At 38.1% G+C, this 20,595-nt stretch overlaps 1 protein-coding gene across 10 annotated transcripts in view; it reads right to left on the bottom strand.

Moving 5' to 3' along the window:
* LRRC7 (leucine rich repeat containing 7) overlaps positions 1-20,595 on the bottom strand; it is a 175,963-nt gene that overhangs the window by 28,237 nt on the left and 127,131 nt on the right. For 9 of the 10 annotated variants that reach the window (XM_084527460.1, XM_084527472.1, XM_084527469.1 and 6 more), the window contains exons 14-19: positions 18,121-18,190; positions 16,090-16,189; positions 15,296-15,420; positions 9,837-10,037; positions 1,338-1,449; positions 930-1,110 (exon numbers count right to left, since the gene is read on the bottom strand). In XM_084527460.1, coding sequence (XP_084383586.1) covers positions 930-1,110; positions 1,338-1,449; positions 9,837-10,037; positions 15,296-15,420; positions 16,090-16,189; positions 18,121-18,190 — 789 coding nt within the window. Of the gene's footprint in view, positions 1-929; positions 1,111-1,337; positions 1,450-3,397; positions 3,521-9,836; positions 10,038-15,295; positions 15,421-16,089; positions 16,190-18,120; positions 18,191-20,595 lie in introns of all 10 variants that reach the window. The other variant, XM_084527464.1, reaches the window with a different exon arrangement.

The raw sequence follows: 20,595 nt of genomic DNA, 5'->3' as shown, positions 1-20,595 counted from the left end.
AATGCTCTCTATTAGAGCACAGAAACAGTCAGCAGAAAGACAAATTTATAAAGCAATTTAATATTCTCCCGTCCATATTCAGGCTTTGTGATGGGCACTTATGTCACTGAACTGGCATGAGTGTCTGCAGCAGTTCATTGCACTGGAGCACAGATGCTTCAAGTATGCACACAGAGAAAATAAGAAATGAGTCAAAAGTCCTGGATGGCTCAACACCAAGTTCATATATAAATCCAGCTGAACATATTTTTTTACTGTAAAAATAACCTTCTATGAATTGCAATTTATTTATTTTTTTAAAAAACAAAGCTGCCAGATGCAGTTTGTGCATCTTCTCACCACCAAGATGCTATGCATCGCCAGTAAGCAGGCTCCAGCCTCTATTAATGGGGAAGAGCCTGTGCATTTCTTAAGACAGAGCTACATTTACGCGACTTACAGCAGGAACAGACAGGGCAGAGAGTTCCATGTATGGTACAAGGGTGCTTCCAGGTTGCTGATGGCCAGTGCAGATTACAGCTTTCAATGAACTGTATTGCAATTGGAGGTCCAGGGCAGAGTGATGCTCAGGACAGCATGAATATGAGACACATGCACTCTGTTAGCTACACTAAACTATAACCAGCTGCAGCTCAGGACCACACAGAACAGAATAATTGCAGCTCAATTACTAGGCACTTTTAATGCATGGCTATAGCACATGGTTGAAAAGAGAGCTGTAGAATTACTGACATTTATAGAGTATGAATGGGTGGCCAATGCTCCACAGCCTGGGCCATGTATGGCTGTGTACACCTCAGGATAATTGGGGCAAAATGTTATGATTTTGATCTGAATATCTTTACAGACAGTACACAATTACTTTGAATGAGTACAGTAACATAAGACAAAAAGCAGTTGGAAGCTGTGTTAGAGAAAGAGGATCACACCTGTTTCCCCACAAAGAGTTATTCACTGCATCTTTAGCTGTTGTCTGCAAGGACCCCATTTTAACATGCGCATTGGAGGACCCTGAGGAAGCCTGGGAAGGGGAATAGTCTGAGTAAGTGCCTGAGGAAACGCTGTTATTCAGACAATGGATCTTATCTGCTTCAGACTCATCTGTCGACTCTGAAACAAAACACAGCACATGTTTTCAGGAGGTGGTGTATGGAAACTAAACTCCAGAAAAATGCATTTTCAAATAGATACTATACATATATACATGTATGTGTGTGTGTGCACAAATACATACACAATGTTTTAAAATCAGTGAAGTGCAGAATACGTTAAATAACACATCTATCTATGTGCATTACATATGCTTCCATCTAGCAGGCTGTAAGTCAAGTTAGTACCTTTCTTCTCTTTACCCAGAAGAACAAGCTTGGGTGGGTACAACGGAGTCTCTGGTATGGAAGGACGAAGTTCACCTATCCTCATCTCACTGGCAGGATGTCCAAAGGCATCCTGAGGAATACAATAATGTAGAGTAAACACAGGAAACAGAAACCACTTCAAACTGCAACGAGCAAACATTTCGAAGCCTTCTTTTCATCAATGTGACAACACACCGAAACCCCACCATACGGGCAGAGATTGTCTAATTATGATGATTTGTCAGCTGAAATTTCTAATTAGTTCTACAAAAATACTTGTAAAATTATGGTGATGTGTTCATTCTGAAAATGTGTACAAAACAGATGGAGCTCGTAAGATACATCAAGGCCGTGTAAACATTTTTGATCAGGCAAAGGTCACAAAAAATGCAAGCTGCCAGCAGAAATAAATAAAAATTTTGAATAAATATTTACTTATTATTTCAGGAATAACTGTTCCTCATTCATTCATGGCACAAGTCTTTCCACAGATTCAGCTCTCCTTATAGCTATATTTAATTCAATTACTTTGTCTCTAAAGAGTTTTCTGCTAAATTAAAATGATTCAGATTTCAAAAACTTCTCATAGAGAGTTTAGCAACTCTAGACATTCTAAGTCTTCCTGCACAATTGTTTTGCTGTTCTAGTCAGCAATAGAATACAAACTGAAAATAACATGAGTTGAAAAGTGGAAAGAAAGTGGTCTTAGAAAGAGACATTTTAAATTAAGGCTTTTAAATTGAGCTTATAGGATAGCTAGAAGAAGGGAACAAAGACACAAATAACCAATCTGTAGCATTTCTTATGCCATCACTGAAAAAAGTTCAGAAATAAGAGAGATGCTACACCCAAAGATAGGTGACACGGGGAGACAGGGTAGGGGAAGACCCTAACTGGAGGAATGACAGAGGTAACCCAGCTCTCAGGAAGGATGGGCAACACAGGAATCGCATGCTGGGGGTCTTAGTGCATGGGCTCAGGGGAACATCCCAGAGAGAGAACTGATGGAGATGGGCACAGCAAGACCGGATGGTTGTGCTAACTAACACCAGTGAAGATCCTTGTGGGAAGGGGCAAGAGAAACACATATCATCTTGGAAGCAGGAGGATGAGCTGTGATTTTGTAAAGAGAATGGAAGCCAGGGAAGGAGGGTATCTAGTAAAAAAGAGGATGTGTCAGACCGGTACTAGGAGAAAATCCATAATTAGTAGCAAAAATTAGGAAGGGAATAGTTAGGGGAAACATATTTAGGAAGAAACTTTCCCTAATGGAGACAAAAGGAGGATTTCTGTACCCTGACATTATGTTGTTAATGGTACTCCAACGATTATGGGTCATATGGTTTTGCAGAGAGAAGTCAATAAAGGAAGAGAAACAATTAAGAATTAAACATTTAGAGAAACAACTAAAAATGGAGTACCAAAACCAAAAATGCATTATCAAAATGTAAAATTATACATTTTAAAACTTTATTGATTTTACTCATAGGGTGAAACCTTTGTGAGGTGTAGCCCATTAACTACTTTTGAAATAACAGTGGAAACAAATATTTGTTAAAGCATTTGCCGTGTATTTATCCTTGAAGAACATAATTGTATTTAAGAAACAGATATTTTAATCCTTCTACCTTTGGTGTACTACTGGAGGTAGCACCATACCAAAATAGCAAAGAACAGGCATCTTCACAGCCCATTTAATTAACCCTGTCAACGATAACATTTAAGTAAACACAGCCACATGCTGACTCTTACATGATGTAATATATTCAAGACTTTAAAACACTTTGATACCCAGAGCTCCCTTGTGGTGTATGGTATTTCTCACATAATGGTATTGATGTACATACAACTTAAAGTGAGCAATAGTGCAATAGCATTTTTTCAGTGTAACACAATCATTTCTACTGCAGTGTAGCAAACTTATCATGCAAAACCATTTTTGAAAAATAACAAAGTGCATAGCATTCACAGAACGTGAAATTCTCCACTTTTGAAGCATAGTGTATGCTTCAAATGTTTTTGTTTTGTTTTGTTTGTACCTCTGAGCTTTTTGTGTGCTCTTCTTTCTCCTTCCTGTCTGGGATTTCCAGAGTTGATTTATGAGTGTTGTCTGTATCAGACAGGTGACTCTTATGGAACTCTTTACTTTCTCTATCTTGCACCTAGAATCCCAATATTGTGCCATGAAACTTTTAAAAGTTATAAGCTTAAAATAAAACTACTTGCTGTAAGATAAGAAGAACCAGCAGTTCCATATTTGACATAATGGTGAGCACAGGTTTTTATGAAGTTTTCATGAAGTTTTCTGCTATTCCATCTTTCTTTCTTTCCTTCTTTCTTTAACTTACTTTAGCCTCTAGTCTAGCTATTCCAACAATAATCTATACACTTTTGAAAGAATTAGTCTGGCACTTCTGAACATACCATGAAAAAGTGAAAGATGTAAAAAACCAAAAGCATATTCCATTTACTTTTACTCTGCTTAACAGCACCCTTTTTCTTAGAAGCCCAAGAACAAAATGGGCACTAAAAGAAAAAAGAAAAAAAAAAAAAGTATTATTAATAGGACCACTTGCAAGAGTAAAGTAAAGAAATAGACGTAATTGTGTTTTCTGAGAACCTATTCCTGAAGAGTAACCACAGAAAGATACAGGCAGAGGAAAGAAAAATATGTTGAGCTGTTTCCCAAGAGAAAATACATGGTAAACCCCAGTAAAATAACTGGGAAAGAGAAATATTGGCAATTATTCATGCTGACAACACAAAAACATCAAATTAAAATCTAGAGAGCTGTGATTTTCAAAATAACCTAATTCTGAGAGTCTGTTTGCAAAGAACAGAAAAAGAATAGAAAGACCCGGGCTCAGTGCAGATGCATCATGCATAGGGCAAAGGCATGGAGGACCATTAAGGATGGATCTATTCCAAAAGAACAATTAAATATACATAGAGGGTTGGCAGCACTTCTGAACTGGAGTAGGCGAGGGCAATCTGAAAAATGACAAGCTGGCTATAAAGAAATCAAGAAGCAAAGACAAATAAACAGATTCAGGCTAATATTACTTGGTCCATATTTTACTAAAATTTTAATGAGGGACTAAAGAAGATCACAGAAAATGTAGCAACAAATGTAACCAGATAGATATCAGAATATCTCTAGATACAGTGAGACTAACTGAAGCATACATGTTTTCCCCCAGAATCACAGTTAGGTCTAGAAGTGCAGTCTTAGAAAAAAGCCTCACTGAGCCACTCGCCATGTCACAGACTCTGCACATAAAATGGCAGATCTTCTGTCTCTCAGCCCTGCATGTGGACAGCTTCAAAGTCCCACTAAAAGTCTTCTCCTGATAAGACCACAAAATGCAGACTTCCTGCAGCTCCGTGTGAAAGTCAGTCACAGTTCTGAATATGTTGCTAAAATAGCAATGACCAGATTGACCTAAATAAAATTCAGTCACTAATCCAGAAATGCACTGAGAGTCACCCAAAATGTGGGATTATCCCAGAAGAATGTGGAGTGCAGGGTCTTCCTCCTGGTCCCACAACTCTCCCACTCTTCTGCCTGCAGAGGCTGCTTCCAGGAAGGCCATTTCAGTAGCCATTAGTTCTGAAGGCTGTCCTGTGTGTACAGGGTGTAAAGACGAGGTATAAGTCCTACTAAAGAACTGAACTTGTGGGATGAGAACTTCTGAATGTGGATCTGGAATCTGAAGGTGGGAGAATGAAGAAACCCCGAAACACGTCTCACCTGCTGGGGGGTACAGCAGCCAGCACACTGTTAGAGCATTGACGCAGTGAGCTCTCCCCTTTTTAGCTCCAGCAGGCATTCCCAGACATACAGCATGGCTTTAAAAGGAGACACAAACTTGCTGATTTGGTGACACAAGTACTTGAGGAACAGACTGGGATAGTGTTTGGGCTCCACACAGAAAGACGGAGTAGATCCTGAAAAATAAATTGTTCTGGGCAGGTAGGGCTGTTTCTGCCATGTCTTTCTGCTTTGCAGTCCTGGGGACTGGCAAGCATTTAGAGGAATGCACACTTTAACCTTGCCTGTTAGGTGATCAGAAGTACAGCCCATCAGACGCACCCAGGCACTGACCAGAATTTGCTACCACCTAAGAAGTCAAAGTCTACAGAGATGCATTTATTGTGAAAACTTCAATTTCCAATAGTTTTATTTCAAATGGCTAAGCTTGTTTGCTGACATGGTCAGAACTCTGGAAAGATAAGCTGCAGATTCTTATCCAAGCAGTTTGTCATGTACTGCAGAGGATGGGAAACCCTGTAACGTCATCCTAAGTTATAACCCACGGAGATGGTCTTGCCCAGTTCTGTATGTAGTCTTCAGTTTGAGGACAGAAGGCCCAGCGGTGCTCTGAGTTACAACACCCTAATATCTGAATTGCACTCCCTGTGCTCTCCCATCTCTGGAGGAAAAGAGCTTCTGCCACGCTTGGTCTAGATGGATATGTACCCAATTGCATATATTTCACTGGGGTGAACAGAGACATTCTCAGGTTTCTTGAAAAAGAGACTTTTTATGGCCCATCAGACATAATCCAGGCCTACATGCCCTTCGTATATGAGCTTGTACAGGGTGCCACGTCCAGACGTGTGATACTGCATCTCCCAGGTCCTCACTCAAGTGGGGCCAGGCAGAGCAGCAGCCTCAGTGGGTCCGCTGATACCTTGGACTGATTTTATGGAAGGTGGGCTTTATCTTGGAGACAGTTCTGAATAATGCCTCTCCAGTCCAGACAAAAAGATAAGGTCAGGCAGAAGTCAAAGTAACTCAAAACGGACTTTAAGACATTTGACATCTTATGTGGAGAAAAGTCTCTTGTAAGCCGAATGTCCAGAACAGGAAAGCATTACTTCTCCTTTGACAAGAATTCACTGAGGTCGTAACCTCAATAAACATCCTTTGTACTATGGAGAAACCATATGTCAAAACTCTATAATGAAGATGCTTCTGCCTCCTTATTAAATATAGGTAATTCTGTTGCAAAGAGCTTATCGTGCTATGGCCTTAAAGCAGACACAGACTGAAAACCTTTAGGACATATTTCCCTCCCAGTCAAGAGAGACTGCCATTGTGCATCTCATTAAGGGAAAACGGTTCCCAAAAGAGACACATCAATTGAATCAATCGAAGCCAGGCAACCTGGGGAAAACAAAAGTGTGCAAATTCTCTTGGAAAGGCAAGATGATCTTTTAGACAGTCTCTAAAATTTTCACTAAAAATAGAACAAAAAGAACACCTTTCTCCCTCTCAGCCCCCATTCCTCCAAAACAACCCAAACCCATGCAAGTAATGAACTAAGAAGTTAAAAGGATTACAGTCTTATTTTGATTGAGATGAGATAAAGGTCTCAGAAGAGCCAATGCAGCTGAGGCAGTATTTTTCTGTCTGTTAGCACTAGTACCAGCACCAGCATCTGGAGCAGATTACTCAGAAGACAACAATCTCTCCTTTTTACACAGTACTAATGAACCTGCTAGGAATTAACACGAAGGATGGAATGTTGCATGCTGGACTAGAAAATGCTTTTTGTTTATTTATTTATTTATTTAAACACAAAGCTGACAGTTGTACAGAACTCTTTCAGATGATTTTCTTATATCAAGAATATTAACTAAAGATCTCAATTGCCTATTTGTGGTATTTCTCAGTGATGCTCATGGAAAGGGTACAAAATGCACTAAGTTATCCCAACCTTATTTTTGTCTAAAATGCACATCTTTCGCAATGACATAGGACAACAAAAAGGTTTATTTTAAATGGTGATTAATTAAGAAATTGTTTATTATTACCAAAGGTGGAGGATAATACAGGAGTTTTGAAATGTAGCTTATTACTCATTTCAGATTCTCCTTTTAATTATTTAGGAGCAATTCTGTGAAGACACATGTGTGAATTAATTGCAATAGAACCCAAGAGAGATCAGAAAAGAAACCAGCTTATCTGGCTTCTGAAGATGAAAAAGTGAGCACTGCATCTGAAATTAAATTACCTTGTTATAAGAAAACTGTCTTCAGTCTAAATCTATAGCAGAACACACCTGCATTTTCAAACTGTATTTTAACTTGAGGCTTGAGATCATGTCTCCTAATTATCTGAAAAGCAAATGGAGCTTAATTATGTTTTATTTAACGTGTTACAACTGAAATCATGCTAATGTTATTCACAAATAATTCATGATTTTTCTACAGTTTCCCATACCTCTTCTTTATCTTTATGCAGGAAGCCAAAGAGAGGAAAATGTGTACATGATCTTGCTTTATTGCCATAAAAGCTTCCCAGCAATGTTATTTGCCTGAATGACAGGAATGCTTTTTTTGTTTTCTTTTCTTTATTTGATGAGATAGCTGTGCTACTAGTCTTGAATAAGTACTAGGGAATCTAAAATCTGGAAAAAGTCTACCATCTTCACCCTTGTAATAAAGGAAGATGAAAAATATGTTTCTATTGATATGATAAAAATAGCTCATGGACTCACATCAGTTGCTTGTGGTAGAAAATCAACTAGGAAATTGCAATCACACTATTTAATTGCACTTCAGGAATTACTGCAGGGTCCTTAGCAATTCAACTATTTTTATAAAACATATATTTTGATACTCTTGGATTAAACAGTTCATGTACATTCACAGAAAAACTAGATATGATTATTTTCCTGTTGCAAAAGTGAATGCATTTTTATCAAAGAATAAAATGCAAGAAATCTGTCTTTATCTTCTTCTGTATTAAAATTCAGTAAGCATTCTACATACTGGCGAATAACGGAGGCTTTGCTAGGCTTTGGATACTCTCAGAACTCTGCCATGGCTGTTAGCTGGGACATTACTCCCTGCTAAGGGGCTCCTCTTGGGTGACAGCAGCAGAACCAGTACCGCCACCTGTACCTGAAGCCCTGTGTTGCCAGACCCAGAGCCATGAGACCTAACACCCAATGGCTTTATCAGACAATACTGATTCCAGATAGTATGTATGTGGTCTCAGTATGGTTCATTAAAAACATCAGAAACCTATTAAGAATACTTAAGTTCAAAGTTAGTTGATGCACAATAAATTGTATTCAGCAACAAATCAGAACACGTGAATACTCATGCCACAAGACATAAGTTGGTTAAAAGGCCAAATTTACACAGTGAGATAGAGAATAATTGGTAAAAAAGAATAATGGTAGAATTTAAGATTTCACCTTTAGATAAAACATGAATGATTTAACTTAATTTGAGATTTGAAGAAAGTTTTCTGAAGCCATCCTAAGTCAAAAATAGATATTCTTTTAATAAATGAAAAGGTTTATCTTTAAGTAAAATACACAGTACTGACAGTGCAGCTACAGTGACTGCTGTATAAGTGTGAACAGCCAATCTGTGTTAAGGATACAGAAAATTGAGGAAGAAAAAGTCATCCACACCCAACCAGCCAGGGATATTTCAAAGACAGTGAACTTATCATAATATTTAAATAACAAAGGGGTGAAAAGATAATTTGATTTTTTTTTCTCTTTTTTTTTTTTTTTTTTTTTGAGTATTAGGACTTCATAAAGATTTGTAAGAATGGAGGTATTCCTGTAGACCTGTCCAAGCATTTTACAAACTATCAAGAAATACTGCCAGAGTAAGAGGTTTCTGCTATTTATAAGGTGTGGCTACACAAAGTAAGTCATTAGTATGAATGTATCAATGAGTAGACATCCTCTGAGATCAAACTTCAGCTAATAAAAACAGCTTTGCACAGGACTGTGCAGTACTTTGGAATTGATCTTTTACTAACTATATTTATGTCAGAATAGAAAACTTTGTTGCTATGCATACTGATCCACTTTTGGCCAAAGTATTAAGGGCTAGATTGTGCAATTCATTGAAAAGTACTGTTCAGGGGCAACTGATTTTTAAGTTCCCTGCAGTCAAAGAATCACTTCTGTTGGCTTCATTAACATTTGGCAAGGTTTATTGGCTAAGGAGGATTGGACTAGATGATATTTCAAGGTCCCTTCCACTCCCTAACATTCTGAGATTCTGTGATGTATTATGTATTACTTTTAATGGGATAGAAGAAGCAGAGCCTAATGGCATAGTATTGTGAGACAGAACAAACTGATTTGTCATTTACATATTTGGTGCAGAGATAAACTTACGTAAGCCTGATGTGTAAATCAAGATCAGGTCTAATCTCCCAATAATATGCAAGTCTCTCATATCATTAAAATTTAGGAGAGTGCGGGTATATATCAATACAAAAATTCAGATTTAGCTAGATTTAAAACCCAAAATTCAATCTGATAATCTTAGTTGTATTGAGAAAAAGAGCAACTCAATATAAAACTAGACTTACTTTACAGAATTAAACTAGAAACTCTTAGGTATGAAGTTCACAGCAGATGTAGCATATAATTTGAGGGAGTTATGTTAAAACCCCATCTTGAACTATTGAAAGGAACAACGATCCTTTTACATTACCTCCACTGAAATCTCCTTTGGTGCCATGGGCCACTTGTGCTCATACTTTTCTTTCACAGTTTGTTCACTGTTCGCAGTTGGTGCTGTGTTCTCAGGCCGTACTCCATGGCTTGTTTTGCCCACCAGATTTTGAACTGATTTTACCATATTCTTTAAATCCTCCGGGTATGGAGTGGGATAACGTTTTAGATTTATTTCAACCTGAACATTCATAAAAAGAATTAAAGCACAAATACAAAATGAAAACAGCATGCAAACTAAAACCATGGTTACAGTACTATGCCTAAGTGCAAATTCCTCAAATTTTGAGTTAATCTATTTGAGGCAATTTGTTACATATAGCTACCTTCATGGATTTTTAAGTTCTTGGACTGAAATTTGCATTCAGTTACATTATGGAAACCTATAATGGAAATTCAGTGACATAAAATAATGGATGGGAATGCTTCCCTATAAGCTTATCTTTCACCCTGTGAGAATATTGTATTTTAATTCTACACTTGACTTGAGAGTACTAACATATTAAATCACACTTTTCCAAAACGATACTGGTGTAAATGAAGAATTAATTTAGCCATGTTCAGTGTACTGAATTAATCTGAATTATCTATAACAACTGAGAACAGAATCTGATCTACTGGGAGCTATTTGCTCTTTGAGATGGATAATGTACATACATACACTCAAGTATATGAATACTCTTAAGTATACAGAAAATGCAGGAAAACAGACTCAAACCACTACAGAAAACTCACCCAAAATCACACTGAATATTCCTTTGACTGAAAGAGCTACTGTTTTGTTACAATGATCAACATCTTAGCTTATATTTTTTATCACTCAGAAGTAAAGAAACATGGTATTCACCCAAGTCCAGAGCAACCCTAATTTTAAGACAATTTTACAGAATCTCAGGGTTGAGTGAAAGGGGAGGAGGGACATGACATGACGCTATCAGCAAATTGCTCAGAGGAGACGGTGCTGTAGATTACCATGTCAGGAGGGATCTGAGCAGGAAAGAAGACATACATGGTGCTGACCTCCCCATCGTGTTACAGACATATTTTGTCTGCTGTACATTGCACCCCATCACGAGAAGAGATGCTGAGGAACCAGAAGAGCATGTTCAAACAAAGCATGACCTTAGCAAGGCTGCTTGGGCTGTGCAGAGTGGGCATTTGGTAGGTCTGTCCCTTGCAGCCAGCGCATGGCAGAGGCCCCCCCTCAGCGCATGGCTCTGTCCTCCATGGAGCATCTCCTGCCCTCCCTGCTCTGTCCTTCCCACTGCAGACCTGTGCTATCTGCACTGCTGGGACTGATGGTTGAGGGTCAAGCACCAGCTCCGTGGCTCATGTGGTAAAACAGAAAAGGTCTGCAGAGCGGTCTGTCCGCTGTCAGGCAGGAGTAATGGCCCCCAAGCATGGCCAACTGAAATAGAAAAAGTGCTGCCTGAGTCTGCCACTCTCTTCGGGCCTGGACTTGGGGTGGAAATGCAATCAAATCCTTCAGTGAAGGAAAATTACAGCTCCCAGGGCAAGCTCTGTGTGTCAGGATAACTGTTGCTGTTTATGAGGCTGTGAACTTTGAAATTACTCTACATTTGCCATGTGATAAGTAAGTATTTAGAAGCATTTACCACAAAGCTGCTTTTACCTGGTTGTGTATGTGAAGTAAGCAAAGGGAGGTTGCTTTTAATAGCTCACTATACAGCCACTGAATTTTACACCCCTAATGAGTAGGTAAAAGGTAATTTTGGATTCAAATGAATATGGTCTGTTGATGGGAATATTTTAGAAGCAAGAGCATGATCAATTTGGAAAATGAAACTATATGAAATACTAGCTTATAAGTCTGAACCACAATAGAATAAACATTACAGATAATAGATTCTGACATGACCTTAACATAAAACGTTAAAATGTATGACTATGATGTCATATGTTAATAAAGAATTTCAACAGAAAAAATAAATTAAGTCTGTAAAGCATTACTAAAGCTGTGGTTGATTTGCGGTTGAAAGAAATCGTATTTGGATGTGGCCTAATTAGGCAATAGCTTTTTCACAAAATCCGAGCCATGATTTAAATGCAGGTTGTACAGACAAACAGAGCTAGAACTCAAGTCATAGAGCAAATCCTCAATGAGTACTAGTCAAGGAAAAATTAACTGAAAGACTTTCATGTGATAGGCAAGTCAGACAGGGATTTCAGTAAGAGTCTTATATCGCTATGCGCATAACTATTACACAATGAAAGTACTGGCAGTTGTGGTGGGTGATATCCAGCAGAAAGCAGGCATTTTCATCACCAATTTAGAATTATCATTACAGTGGAAATCTGCACTCCCTGTCGATGCAATTCATTAATGTTTTAATGCTACACCAAAAGTACCATGACCCTGAAAAGAGAATTTTCAAAGTTCAAAATTCTTTATGGAAGAATTTATTGAATAATTAAAATAATCAAATTAATGTTATATAGTTTGGCTGAGAATTCAGTTTTAACTGTGAAATATAGAAAGGAAAAAACATTTACACTTTTATAAAATGCTAACACTGTTTCTGATTACCACCTATTGTTAATTGGTTAATCTTTGAATTCATCCCATAAAGCTCTGATGAAACCGCTAAAACTGCAAATACAAAATAGTCCCTACAATCAATTGCAACACATGGATGGACTGACACACATTAAGTTCACAAAACGTTCCAGAAATTAGCTTTTAGCTCATGTGCATGCATTTAAATGAATGCTTGGGAACAGTTGAATCAAACAACTCTTTATGGCACTTCTAGGGTCATTCATATATGCAGATGAATTAGCCGTTCTGGAAAAGAGCACAGACGTAACAGAAGGATGCAAGTAAGTGTTTCTACCCTATTAATTAAATTTGAGATTTATTTTTTTTTAATAGCTTGGGAAGAAAGGGTGTTTTACGGGTGTTTTCCATCACCCACATACCTACAGTGGGTAATCTTTTCCTTTCAAAGTCTGGTAAGATTTTCTTGTTTTGAGCAATGTTGTTTCCACACTTTCCGTTTTTACAAACTTACGGGATTTATTGGTATTTAGTGTACACACAGTGAGATATAAGAAAGGAAAGATGTTTTCTTTAAGAAACACAGATGGGAGGAAGTATCTGAGCAGCTCCTAGCTCCTTGCTTAACTTTTCATTTAATATCTCTTCTCTGTATAATCAATGACTATGGCATCTGCTGCAAAACGTAATGGTTTGCTTTGATGAAGAGATACTAAGATCATTATGGAGGAGAGGAACATTGGATTGGAGCACCTCTCCTTCGAAGACAGGCTGAGGGAGATGGGTTTGTTCAGCCTGGAGAAAATAAGGTTCATAGAGGCTTTCCAGTACCTAAAGGGGGCTACAGGAAAGCAGGGGAGGGACTGTTTGTCAGGGGGTATAGTGACAGGACAAGGAGTAATGGTTTTAAACTTAAAGAGGGTACATTTAGATTAGACATTAGCAAGAAATTATTCACCACGCAAGCAGTGAGGCCCTGGCTGCCCAGAGGAGCTGTGGCTGCCCCATCCCTGGCAGTGCCCAACGCCAGGCTGGGGGGGATTTGGGCAGCCTGGGCTGGTGGGAGGGGTCCCTGCCCATGGCAGGGGGTTGGAACCAGATGGTCTTTAAGGCCCCTTCCAACCCGAACTACATAGAGAAATCTCATGCAGAAATGGACTTGTATATTACAGCGTTGGTATATCCACTCTCTATGGATGAGAGGGAGAAGAGGTAAGTAACAACTCCAGAAAATATATTTTAGCGTTGGACTCTTCCCCCCACACTGACACAAAGGATGACAACTGTCTTGACCTTCATCAGGCCAAGACAAAGCAGTAGGGAGACCTGCAGCCCCGGGGGCCATGGGTCACCCACATGGCACAAACTGCTCCTCCACGACCGGCCATGCCACAGCTGCCTCCTCGTGCCAGCCGTGAGCAGGCAGCCTGGGAAGGAAGCACTGCAATCGCAGCATCCACAGCATCCTGAGCAGCTCTGGTGCTGTGTGCTCAGGCCTGGCGTCACACCACGCCATGGCAGCTGCTCACCGCACGGCACAGGCCAGCTCCTATCTTCACTAAATGCTGTTTCTAGGAAACATGAAAATAAGGCAATGAGTCTCGGCTGTGTTTGCCTCCCCATTTTCCATACAGCAGATGGCAGCATTGGAACTCAAGTACAAGAACACCATTTAGTGGATGAAGGATATCATTCTTCTACAGAAACGTCTTACTCGAAGGAAACACTTGTTTCAGTCATTCATAGAGTTCAGAAATATATTAAAACCAAAATGGCTAAGTGACATTCTATTGCATTTAAATATTGAGAATAATGCTTGCAACTAGCATATAATACAGTTAAATTCTTCTATGATCGTAGAAACTTATATCTATTTCCCTGTTAATATTTCAGTTATTTTGCATATTTTACACATTTGGACATCCATATTGTTAACAGTTAAAACTGTGATCAGAAGTAGTGGAACAACGTAAAACTCTCCCTGATTCTCTGCTTTCCATATGTGAGCCATAAATCTGCAGTTCACCTGGGGTAAAATTTCAGTTTAATCTATTTATCGTGAGTCAAAGATTGCTTTATGATTTCATTTTTCTGTTTTGCAAAGTAGTTTTCACTTTGCTAAGTAAGTTCTGTTTTGCAGTAGAGTGAATTATCTCTAGTTGCAAGACTTTGATGAAAATTCCTAATTAGGGAAAATAGAACAAAAAATCCAAATTTTCCAAACAGATCTAAATCAGATGTTAAATATTTATTGCTAATAGTATTGTCCTTTTAAAAATTAAAATATGATTTTAATATCCTCATATGATTTTTGGCTCTGGCAACACTTGTTATGTTGGGTATTCTACTGCAGTTCAAAATATGCATTGTAAAGTGTTTGATCTGGGGGAATTCCTTTATATTATTCAAAAGATAGACATTGACATTTTCAAGTTTTTGATAGGTTACAAAATTGATGAAAGATAACCCCTCTGGTGCACATTCCTGTGTAACTCCAAGAAGTCGCAAAGTGCTCATCAACTTCCACAGTGAGAGGAATATGGAATATAGGGTCTAAATATTTCTAAAGAATGGGTCTAAATATTTCTAAAGAATTAGGTGGCTGGAGGGTAATTCTAAGTCCCTAAACATTTGTTGTTAATTTTGGCTTAGTGATAAAACACCTGTCACATTAGGAACCCAACTTAGGAACCCCATTAGGGTTCCTAATTCGAAGTTTTGCTGTCTAGGCAACAGCAGACTACCTGGAACCATGTACTTCAGGGAGAGCAGGTATGTTCTTCTTTCTTAACTGCTATACTTGAAACATGGTTTCAAGTATTTTCTGCTTATTTATAAAACAGAAATAGTTCAATACAAGATCGGTATATTGGACCCTGTCCATAACACGTGAGTACCAGAAAAAATCAAACAGAGCTTACCTTAACTTTCCCTGCATTTTCCTCCTCTTCCTTTTTGTCTTCGAATTCGAAGGCAACAGTCATACGTTGCTGTCTCTGCTCCTCCCATAAAGTAGGATTAAAACTATCACTGTCTGACTGGAAATCTACAGTTAAATTGCAAACAGCAATGCAACAGAACAAGGGATTAGTGCACTCAGCAAACGATTGGAAATGACCTAAAAAGACAAGTTCTTAGTGGCTTCTATAATCTTGGGTGACTGCCTTAAAACTGTTGTGGGGGGTAATGAAAGTATTAACTGACAAACCACTACAAACAAATTTCAATGCTAAAATCGGAAGAATGGTGGAAAGCAAGAGGGTTTCAGGGCAGAGGGGAGTGGGCTACGGGGATTCCAGTGTAACAGGGGTATGTCAGGAGCCAAATTCCCAGATGTGCTGAGCCCAGAGCTCCGCACCCGCACGTCTCGGAGGTGCCCCCACCCCAGCTCCCTCAGGCAGGCCGAGCAGTCCCTGCTCAGCTCCAGCTAGACCCTCGGTTTCTGCCCCACACACACTTCATGCCCAGGTTGAAATCATTTGTACGAGGCCATTCTTCTGAAAATGTAAAAGAAAATGTAAATCCTGAGAATAATGGACAGGAGCCCTTTGTGTGTGACAAGATATGGGCTGTTACGTGTGCACTGCTGACTTTACGTGTCAGAAGAGAGACACTCATACAAAGAACCACATCTGAAACCCCTCCCTCTCTTTTATCTCCACTACCTGAACAAGCACTGCTCCTGCCTGTGTAGGAACTGCTGACGATGTTTTACCTTCATCACTGCGGGGTTGCTGGGGAAACATGTAGTTAGTCAGCACTCTCTGCTTTGTTTCTGGGTGAGCCTCCGTTTGCAGTGGAATGAGAGCCTTGGACTGTATAGGAGAGGCAAAACAAAGGACTGGTCACTCAGAGCATGTGTGTTAATTGAAACAGGATTTTAGTACGTGATAAATAGATAATACAGGAAAAACTAAAATTCTGTGTGAAAATAATCCTCTCCATGGACTAAAACCAGTGTTAGTTTGATGGAAATTCTTACTGTCCCATTCCTCACTTCTAGTCTACATGTGATTCCCACCAGGGCCACCTGAAGAACACTAAACGTTGGAAATACTGACTGCGTGTTCAGCACCACACCGGTGGGGAAGCTAAAGGATCAGAAGAACAGAGCTGCAACTGCACAGGAGAACACCCACATTATGGCTGCGAGTTGTTTTAAGTCAAGGTTAATGACAGATGAGTTCATGATAGCTATTGGTTCAGCTGAGCGTAAACCTGGTGCAAGCTACATGGAAGCACCTTGAATATTCAGATTTTACCATTAGGTTTTACTTTAATTGATTATTTTTATTGCCTTGCTCTAATGTAGGAGTGACTGTCACAGTTCACAGAAGAGAAGTTGATCTAAAATGCATCACTGGAAAGTCAAAATGCTGAAAAAATATAGTAAATTTAAAAAGAAATATATGTTCTCTGGCTGAGTGGAGGTGTCATGCAATGTTAGTTTTTTGATGGAAATAAGAGTGAACAGAAGGAGAATCCTAATTTAGCACTTTAAAATTTACTCATCAGTTTCTATTATCTCTCCCAGTTAGTCTCCCCTCCCTTCAGCTTTGCAATTCTTTGATTAGCTATACAAGCTAAAAGTAAATTTAAGGAGAGATGCAATGAGCAAGTGCTGATGTAAATCTATTGACTGCAGTACACTTGGCCTTGTTTGGGGGCCCAGCTGAGTGCTACGTGCTGGGCAGGAGCCTGGAGGTTTGTCTGGTACCACTACAAAGATACAACCCTGTTTGTGCTGCTCTGCACGGTTCTGCCCTCAGCCATGCTCAGCATGGGCAGATGCGCCTGGTCTGCAAATGAACAACAGCAGGACCAGAGTCCCTGTGGCTTCTTCATCCAGATAAAAGGATGGATTAATTTCCAGTAGTATGATAATTACCCCAATCAACTTCAGTTAAGGAGATATAATATCTGATGTCGGGTGTTATTGTAAGGTGAGAAAGAAGAGATTATGAGAATTTATTGCAATTATTAAAAACTATTAGGTATGTTGAACATTTCTAGCATGTTATTAATTGAGTTTTTCTCCACTTAAAGTCACATTCTGGAACTGCAAAATTATTTTATTCACCAATACTGGCAAAGATTGATGGGGGACTTATTTTAGTGCACAGATGCTGGCTAACTGTTGCATTTCCCTGTGTTCGTGTTACAAAATTTGTTTAAAAATAGAATCCTAAAGAATGTATAGTAGTGATATATAAACCAAGAAAGATATATAAACTAAGAAAGGCATATTTAAATTTAAAAGGAACTTAAACAAGAATTTTCTCCAAAACAAGATTAAGAGTACTTGTTCGTCTTCTACATTTTTAAACTCCCATTGACTTTAATGGAGTTTAAAATATGCAGGAATGGAAGCATGGACAGGAAAAGGCAGAAGACAAAAATGTAGGCATAGATGGAATATGGAGTGGGACAAACAAAGAACAAGTCCAATGAAAAATCTTACCTCTTGAATTTCTATTTAAAAAAACATTTTCTTGATAATTCTGGACTTTATTTTCTACTATATGTTACTACTTTTGTCAGGATATAGAAGGTTAGTTAGAAGCAAGAGGTAATAAATGACAGCCAGGAGAATCTACACCTTGGTATGAAAGTAGCAAGCTCGACTGAGACTAAACACTTCTAAAATTCTACTACAGTCATGTATTAAATTATAGGCTTCATTTATGGCCCTTGCTAAGAACCCTACTACTTTACTAAAGAAATTATGAATATTGAAAGCCATTACCTGGTTGTCAGAAAGCCACAAAGCTGCAAGTTCTTTAAGTTTAGTAAAAGTGAATGGTAAGTTCTTCAGTCTGTAAATGATAATGGAACAACATGAATACTTCATTTCCACAATAGTTTCTTTTTAATCTACATGCAGCACATTTTGGCTCAATCCTACAGAAATTGCTGTCATATCTTTATTTTCTCTTGCATTTTATTAAAATACAGTAAGTTACTAAGGGGATTCCCCTTAAATTGCTTCCACATTAAGAGAGACTTACTAGTAGTAGAAAACTACTGATTTCATTGCCTAGAGGTACTAAGGAGATACCAATGTCTTGCCATCTTGCCATGGCTGTAACGTAACCAGCTTTATAACTTATAACCAACACAAGTTACAGCTTATAACACAGAAAAAATCTTGGTCCCAGTGAGACTTATAGCAAAGTCCTTACAGTTTACAGTGTAGTTAACACAAACCCTTTTATTTATCAGTTAAATTTCTGAACACAAATTACTCTAAGATAACTGAAAATTCATTTTTGCAGAAATGTTAGGAATGAAATTAAAATCAAATTAAAACAAAAACAAAAACAAAAAAACAACATTTTAATTATATGCATGAACACATTTCCTAAAATAATCTGTATGTGGGAACAGGGAAAACATGACTAGATACTTGTGGAAATATCATTCATGTTTTTCCCAATAAGTAACTCATTATGAAAACATTATTTTTACTTTGCAGCCTGTACTAAGCCAGAGAGGGATGTCCTACTCACATCCTGATATCCTCCCATCTTTGTGATACAGAAGATTAAAGAGCTGGAGGACTGTCGAAAGAAATGGACCAGCCAAAGGAGTGACTACAAAGACAAAATCTAAATGTGATTTAACAGAAGGAAGAGAGGAAAAGCCCTTCTCTGAGAGAGTCAGACAGGCTGATATTGTGAAGAGGACTGACAAGTATGTTCATTTGCACCTCAAATAAAGACAGGCATTCTACTCTAAGGGACTGCACCTGCCCAGCATCATCAGGAGAATCCTTTGTCCCTCTATCATTAAATAACTGATAATATTCCTACAATCTTCTTCGCATTAAAAGTCTATCTGCATATCTGGGAGATATGTAACTCACAAGCTTTTGTACCATTGCCTCTATGCAGAGTTTTGAAAGTGCATCCACTGTGGAATTACTTTGGATGCATTTTTTGCCACAAAGATACTACCATTAAATATTGTGTTAGTTTTGAAAGCAGTGTCTACTTACTGCAAGTAACACATTTTAAAGACTGTGATTTTAATAAGAATATCTTATACTAAAGATGACTTAACTACAGAAAAGAAATAAATTGACGTGAATATATACAAACACGGTGTGTTGGGACATAATCTCCAATTAAATGCTTGTATAGATTAGACTATCTTTACATATGTGTGCATGTTTAAGCCTGTAATTGATGCCACAAGAAAGGAAAGAGTTCCTAAACTCCCTGATATTTAGCTTTCATTCCTATTTTATCAAAAAATTCATACTGCAGTGTGTTTAAATGTAAATTTTCACTTTTCTCTGGAATAGTGCAGAGTGAGACATTCTTTATAAATTAAGGTTACAAGATTAACCTTTAATAGATAGTTAACATAAAGATTGTTAAATAGTGTTTATCTGGATGTTTTATTCAGGATGCTTTTCTTTTTTCTTTTTCTTTTTTTTTTTTCTTTTTTTTTTTTTTTCTGTATAAAAAGATATGTACTTTGGGTTTTCAAGTGATGCCCTTATTTCTTTACACTTTAGGATTCCGTAGGATGAGTTTCAGAACTGCATAGAAACTTTTGTCTGCAGAGCACTACTGGTGAAGTTTCCAACTCACTCAAGCTGAGAAGTGTATATCAGAGGGAGAAGCAAAATTGGTAAGCACTCTTCAGAAATGATGTGTGGCAAGTGGATCTCCATGCTGGTTTTCCATTTCCGTATTCAAATAAAACACCGAACACTTCATTTTTCATTCTTTTTTGCACATAAGCCTGGACACCTAGCTTTAAACATCTGAAGAGGACTGATTTTAAGGCGTCCAATAAGAAAAAATCTCAAATTAGAGATCAAAGAATGGAGGCACCCAAAATCAGTACCATTTTTTGAAAAATTTCCACTGGGACAAGACTCATCCTCTTTTTCTAACTGCAATTTCTTTTGACAATTTTAAGACTGCTTTTTAAATTTTATGAAGTTTATGAACATTTCTCCTTATGTGCACTAAAAATGCAAATGCAAGCATTCTGACTTTCATGAACAACTGAATTACCAAGTCATTTTGTGTTTTACCCATTTTCACAACAAGGCCTGTTATACTTGTCATTTACACTACATTAGTTTAACCATGAAAGGTAAATACGTAAATGTTTTTATAGCTTCATCTGCCAATATAAGGTTATGATATAGCTACAAAGCACCTCAAATGTTACTTATGCATAGCTGTAGCTTGATTACTTTCTA

Source organism: Aythya ferina, assembly GCF_964211825.1.
Source record: "Aythya ferina genome assembly, chromosome: 8".
Lineage (NCBI taxonomy): Eukaryota > Metazoa > Chordata > Aves > Anseriformes > Anatidae > Aythya > Aythya ferina.
Note: the sequence above shows the minus strand (reverse complement) of the source record. Positions and strands in the feature narration are given on the sequence as shown.